General features: G+C 59.2%; 1 protein-coding gene across 1 annotated transcript in view; it reads right to left on the reverse strand.

The window, feature by feature from the left end:
• BEST2 (bestrophin 2) overlaps positions 1–3,869 on the reverse strand; it is a 4,461-nt gene extending 592 nt beyond the window's left edge. The window contains exons 1-8 of the mRNA XM_008049037.2: positions 3,694–3,869; positions 3,492–3,586; positions 2,413–2,646; positions 2,176–2,330; positions 1,484–1,561; positions 1,200–1,352; positions 1,032–1,112; positions 695–849 (exon numbers count right to left, since the gene is read on the reverse strand). Of these exons, the coding sequence (XP_008047228.1) occupies positions 695–849; positions 1,032–1,112; positions 1,200–1,352; positions 1,484–1,561; positions 2,176–2,330; positions 2,413–2,646; positions 3,492–3,586; positions 3,694–3,845 (1,103 nt within the window). The 5' untranslated portion in view covers positions 3,846–3,869. The remainder of the gene's footprint in view (positions 1–694; positions 850–1,031; positions 1,113–1,199; positions 1,353–1,483; positions 1,562–2,175; positions 2,331–2,412; positions 2,647–3,491; positions 3,587–3,693) is intronic.
• Between the last annotated feature and the right edge of the window lie 2,355 nt (positions 3,870–6,224).

The raw sequence follows: 6,224 nt of genomic DNA on the forward strand, positions 1-6,224 counted from the left end.
TTTTTTTGCAGTTTTTGAGTTGGAGTCTCACTCTGTCGCCCAGACTGGAGTGCAGTGGCCGCTCCCGGCCACCGCAGCCTCGACCCGCTGGGCTCCGGCGATCCTTCCGCCTCAGCCTTCCGAGTAGCCGGAATTACAGGCGCGTGCTACCATGCCCGGCTGATTTTTTGATTTATTGTAGAGATGAGGTCTCGCTGCCCAGGCGGGTCTCGAACGCGCGGGCTCAGGCCATCCGCTCACCTCAGCCTCCCAAAGGCGCGGGATTACAGGCTGAGTCACCGAGCCCGGCTATTTATTTTATTTTATTTTATTTTATTTTTTGGAATCAGAGTCTCACTCTGTCGCCCAGGCTGGAGAGCAGTGGCACGCTCACCGCCACTCCAGCGTCGACCTGCTGGGCTCCAGCGATCCTTCCGCCTCAGCCTTTCTAGTAGCCGGAACTACAGGCGTGCACTACCACGCCCGGCTAATGTTTTATTTATTGTAGAGACTAGGTCTCGCCAAGCTGCGCGAGCTGGTCTCGAACCCAGGCAATCCACTCGCCTCGGCCTCCCAAAGTGCTGGGATGCCAGGCTGAGCCACCGGGCCCGGTCAGAGACTAGCGTTGATCCCCCAACCTCCAGCGCTTAGTCTGTTTTAGCCCTTTCAATCGGACACGCCCCGCGAAGCCACAAGCCCCGCCCCTCGGGCTCACGTGATGTCGAAGGTGGATCCCTGGAAGGAGGGCTGTTGCAGTAGGAAGGCGGTGGCCGCCGTGTAGGGGGCGCGCGCCTCGGTCGCGTCCCAGTACAGGTCCTTCTCCAGCATGGCCAGGTCGTCGTACATTTCGTCCACGGCCAGCATCGACACCTGCGGGTGCAAGCACGACAGGCGAGGGGCGGGGTGGGGCAGCGCGCCGGGGACACTGGGTGGACCCCTCTGGGTGGGTGGAAGCGTGGGACCCGCAGAGCGCAGGATGGTTCCGGCGAGGCCCGGGCAAGTCTCGTCGGTGGCGGGAGCAGGACGGCCTGAGACGTTCCGGGGAATCTCACCTGGAAGTTGCGATCGATCAGAAAGTTGGTCTCAAAATCGTCGTCGTCCTCTCCGAAGGGGTTGATGAGCTGCTCCGCTACCTGAGTGGAGAGGGGGGTGATCGAGCGGAACCTCGAGAACCCCTGCCCGCCCCGCCTCCGGAATCCCGGCCTCCAGGCCCCACCCACCTTGAGCCAGCCCGCGTAGAAGAAGAACTGCAGGAGGGTGAAGATGGGCACATACAGGTCCAGGTTGTGGTCTTTGTAGCCCTGAGCCGGGTCCAGGAACTGGCGACCGATGAGGCAAGCCAGGAAGTAGCTGTACACTGCGATGGTCACCACCTGGGGGTGCAGGGCAGGCCTCAGGGGGTCATTGAGAGACCCGGGCTAGGCTCGGGCGTCACTGTGATGGTCTCAGCTGGCTCTCAGTTTCCCTTTGAGCCCGAATATAAGCGGAGGCACGGCGGGGTTACCTGGGTGTAGACCAGGGGCACGCTAATCCAGTCATAGTGAAAGAGCATCCCGCACTTGCCCCGAAACACATTCAGCTCCTGGGGGAGGGGAAGAAAGCACGTCGTGAGGGGGCTGAAATGTGAGCTCATTCGCGGAGATTAAGCGTGGACACCTGGGATGGAGGCGAGTGGGCATCTGGTAGGAGGTGGGCATCTGGTAGGATAGTTGGGGGTTCCAGGTGGAGTGTCTGGTACACCTGGAGTGTGAGTACGTGCCTAGGGGCTGTCCCATGGGGGCCAGTGTGCACCTGGGGGATCCTAGGTAAGGCATCTGTCTCGTGGGAGGCTTGTGGCCGGCTGCCCTTGACACTCCAGAGGAACAGTTCCCCTGGTGGTATTATTATTATTATTATTATTAATTATTATTATTATTTGAACATAGCTCACTGCAACCTCAAACTCCTGGACTCAAGCGATTCTCCCGCCTCAGCCTACCAAGTAGCCGGGACTACAGGCGTGCGCCACCGCGCCTGGATTTCTTTTTGTTTTTGTTAGAGATCGGGGTCTCGCCATGTTGCCCGGGCTGATCTCGGACTCCTAGGCTCAAGCGATCCTTGCGCCTCGTCTCCCAAAGTGCTGAGATTACAGGCGCGAAGCCCCTCGCCTGGTCCTCCCCATCCACATAGGCACGAACCTCCCCAGCCGGGGCCCACCTCGAGCAGCAGCTTGAGGGCGCTGTTGTCGCGGATACGGCCCTCGCGCCGGGCCTGCGCCGCCAGGTTGGAGAACCAGACGCAGGGCACCCAGTACTTGTTGTAGGACGAATTCAGGTTCTCAAACTTCTTGCGCTCCTCGCGAGTCATAAACCCTAGGAGGAGCGAGGTCAGGGGTGCCCCCCTTCGCCCCCCGCCCGTGCCCCGCCCCCGCCCCGCCGGTGGCAGGGGACTCACCCGCCTCCACCACGTGGTCGATGGTGGGGAAGCGCTTGAAGACCGCGGTGCTGACCGAGCGCAGGATGAGCACCGCTGACAGCCCCGCATAGCGCATGAGCGTGCGCCGGTAGAGGCGGCCACGCTCGTCGCGCCCGTGCACTATCCCCACCACCGCGCACATGAGCGCGTCGGGCAGCGGCATGCACAGGTACTGGTTCCACCAGCGGTGCACTACCAGCGTCACGTAAAAGCCTGCAGGCCAGTGGGAAATGGGGCTCAGTGGGCACACCAGCTCGTGGGAAGAGGGCCAACATAGGGACTGCGTAAAGGACACCTGAGCAGGCTGGTCGCCCTGACCACGCAAGGCCATCTGGGCTGGGAACTGGGGTGTCCGGCACTGAGGTCCGAGGTGCTAGAGCAATCCGGGTGCCTCTGGCTACCTGGAGTCAGCTGGGTTGGGGGATTGGGGATGGAAACACAGGGCCCATGTTTGGGGCACACGGGCAGGTTGTCACCCTCGTCATAGGGAGCCACTCGCTGGGGGCATGGGGACCGGAAACATCTGGTTTGTGGAGGTATACATCAAAGCCCCCCCCCCGGGCAGGCTTGTGACAGCACACACACTGGACCCTGAACCAGGAACTCCTGAAGGGGCTGGACTTAGGGTCTACACCAGGGAGCCTTGGGCAGGCTGGTCACCCCATCATGTGGTGGGAGGGAGGCCGGGGTCACATGAAGTCGCTGGGGACTGGGGACTGGGGACCAGGACTTGTCAAGAAATGCCCCGGGCTGGTCTTGAGAGGATGGTGTCATATGGGATCCTGGAGGGCTGGGCTGGGCACAGGTAATCACACACAGACACAGGCGGGAATCCCCGAGGTGACAGGAATACATCTGTGGGTGAGATGGAGCTCTCAAGCAGGCACCTCAGGGTGATACCTGGTATCTTCACGGTGAAGATCCAGAAATGGGGAACTGGAGGGGCTGGATTTGAGGGGGCAGTCTCAGAGGGGCAGGAATAGAGGTCTCCAAAAGGCATAACTAGAGATGGGTTTCTCGGGGACATGGACATGGGGGACTCAGGGGCTCAACCACACCAAGCACGAAGGAGACTGGGATGAGGCTGGCATACTGGTCGCAGTAAATGACGAGCTTCTCGAAGTAGCGCTTCTGCTCTTCTGTCAGCATGAAGCTATGGAATGGGGGTCACGGGGTCACAGGCAAGCCCCTACACCACCCCTTCTCCCAGCCGCTCCCCTCTCCTAGAACTCAAGCCCCACCTCGCCAGTGCAGCCTCACCGGTAGGTGGCACTCAGTGCCATGTAGAACCCGAGGAAACAGAGCAGCTCCCGCCACAAGAGTTTGTAGATGCTCCCGCGCCACAGCAGCAGCAACTGGGAGAAGCCACCAAAGCGGGCGTTTGCCACTCGGGCCGTGTAGGTGACGGTCATCGTGGCTCCGGTCGGCGAGGCGGAGGGAGAAGAGGCTGGGAGCGGCCAGACTGGGAGCTGCGGGTAAGGCGTAGGGGTGGGGAGAAGCGGGCTAACTGAGCACAGAGTCCCCACTCGTTCCCAGCCGGCCACCTCCTCGGTCCTAGCCCTCGCCCAGGTTTCTGCCTTTTCCTGATGCTGCTGGGTCCCAGCCCCAGCTCCCACCTCAGGTTGTCCCCTTCCTGCATTTCTGGCCCCAGCCTTTTCCCTTTCCATCCCCCGCACCCAGACCCTTGGGTCCACAGTCTGCTCCCTCTACTTGATCCCTTCCCCTCACCTGGACACCACCTACCGTATCCTCCACTTCCCAGAGCCTCGGTTTCTAGGTTCTAGGGCTCCAACCCCCTCCTTTCCCCTCCTGCAGCCCCCACTTCTGGCTCTCCCCTTCCATTCTGCCAGCTCCCAATATTGGCCCATTTTCCCTCTGCACTCCTTCTGGAGCCCTGTCCCTAAACCTCTAGTCCCTCAGGCGCTGCTCCCCAGGCCCCTGTCCCAGCCTGTCCACTTTACACTTATGAACACCCCAAATCTCCTTGATTTCCCTTCTCCCGGATCCACCTTGACCTTTCCTTGTTCTGGTCTCCTCCTTCCAAGCACTCCACCCCCCACCACAGGGGAATGCTGAATGGATTCCTACCCGCATGTCCCTCATGCCCCCAGGGTCCCCTATTCCTCCAGGCCTGGACCTTCCTTACCTGTGCTGAAGGTGGCAGGTACTGGGATACTCCGGGACGGGAACAGAATGGGCGGGTGGCTTCGGTGTTGGGTGGGGCTGCAGCCAGACCCTGGGTGGGAGGGGCTGGGGAGTGGGCGTGGGCAATCCCTCCCTAGCCCTCCCCCCTTGGCTGGGCTGCAGCCTCAGGACTTTGGAGAAGTCCCACCAGTTTGTTACTTAGTGCAGGGGGAGAAATCTGCCTGTCCTCCCTCCCTTGTCCTTCCCTGTCCCCTCTCCCACTCACTGGCAGGTCCAAGTGATCTGGAACTTGGAGCTAGGGTAGGGGACAGGGACCAGACTGTCTCCTCCCCAGTCACACACACACACACACACACACACACACACACACACACACACACACACATACACACACACACACTCACACAGTGCTCAGTGAGGCTTGGTCACTCCACAGTCACCTGTAACCACAGAGATGCACATAGAAACCCAGACACAAATTCAGCTTTCCTAAAAACAGCCTCACACAACCACAATGACACAGAGGGCAGTCCACAATGTCACAAAGGCTTCCGGAGTCACACAAAACACACCTAGTTTGACAACTTGCCACCCTCGCAGATATAAGGCAGATGGACTGACACACCAGGTTCTCAGCTCTCACACTCTCAGGGTGCTCCCAGCAGCCACAGGCAGGCAGGGGCCCAGGGCCCGTATTCCCTCATATCACCTAACAAAGACACATGCAAGATCATATGACCAGCCAAGCACAGACCCTACCCAGACTCCAGAATGTACACACACAGTCACACACCATTGCATGGAGGTTTTATTCTTTTTATTTTGAGTTGGAGTCTCACTTTGTGACCCAGGTTGGAGTGCAGTGACACACTCATGGCCACCACAGCCTCAAAATGCTTGGCTCAGGCCATCCTTCCACCTCAACCTTCCAAGTAGGCATGCACCACCACACCTGGCTAATTTTTTTTTTTTTGAGTTGGAGTCTCGCTCTGTCGCCCAGACTGGAGTGCAGTGGCCGCTCCCAGCCACCGCAGCCTCGACCTGCTGGGCTCCGGCGATCCTTCCGCCTCAGTCTTCCAAGTAGCTGGAATTACAGGCATGTACTACCACACCTGGCTGATTTTTTGATTTATTGTAGAGATGAGGTCTCGCTGCCCAGGTGGGTCTCGAACCCGCGGGCTCAGGCAATCCACTCACCTCAGCCTCCCAAAGGCGCGGGATTACAGGCTGAGCCACCAAGCCCGGCTTAATTTTTTTATTTATTGTAGACACAATGTCTCACCAAGTTGCCCAGGCTGGTCTTGTACTCCTGAGCTCAGTCAATCCTCTTGCCTTTGCCTCCCAAAGTATTGGGATTACAGGTGTGAGCCACTGCGCACAGTCTTACTTTTTTATTTTTGGTAGAGACAAGGTCTCACTATGATGCCCAGGCTGGTCTCGAATCCCTGGACTCAGGTAGTCCTCTTGCCTCTGCCTCCCAAAGTGTTGGGATCACAGGCGTGAGCCACTGCAACTGGCTAATGGGTTTTATTCTTTTTTTTTTTTTCAGTTGCAGTCTCACTCTGTCGCCCAAACTGGAGTGCAGTGGCCGCTCCCGGCCACCGCAACCTCGACCTGCTGGGCTCCAGCGATCCTTCTGCCTCTGC

This window comes from Carlito syrichta, unplaced genomic scaffold (assembly GCF_000164805.1).
Source record: "Carlito syrichta isolate Samal-C Ts95f unplaced genomic scaffold, Tarsius_syrichta-2.0.1 Scaffold130461, whole genome shotgun sequence".
Taxonomy (NCBI): domain Eukaryota; kingdom Metazoa; phylum Chordata; class Mammalia; order Primates; family Tarsiidae; genus Carlito; species Carlito syrichta.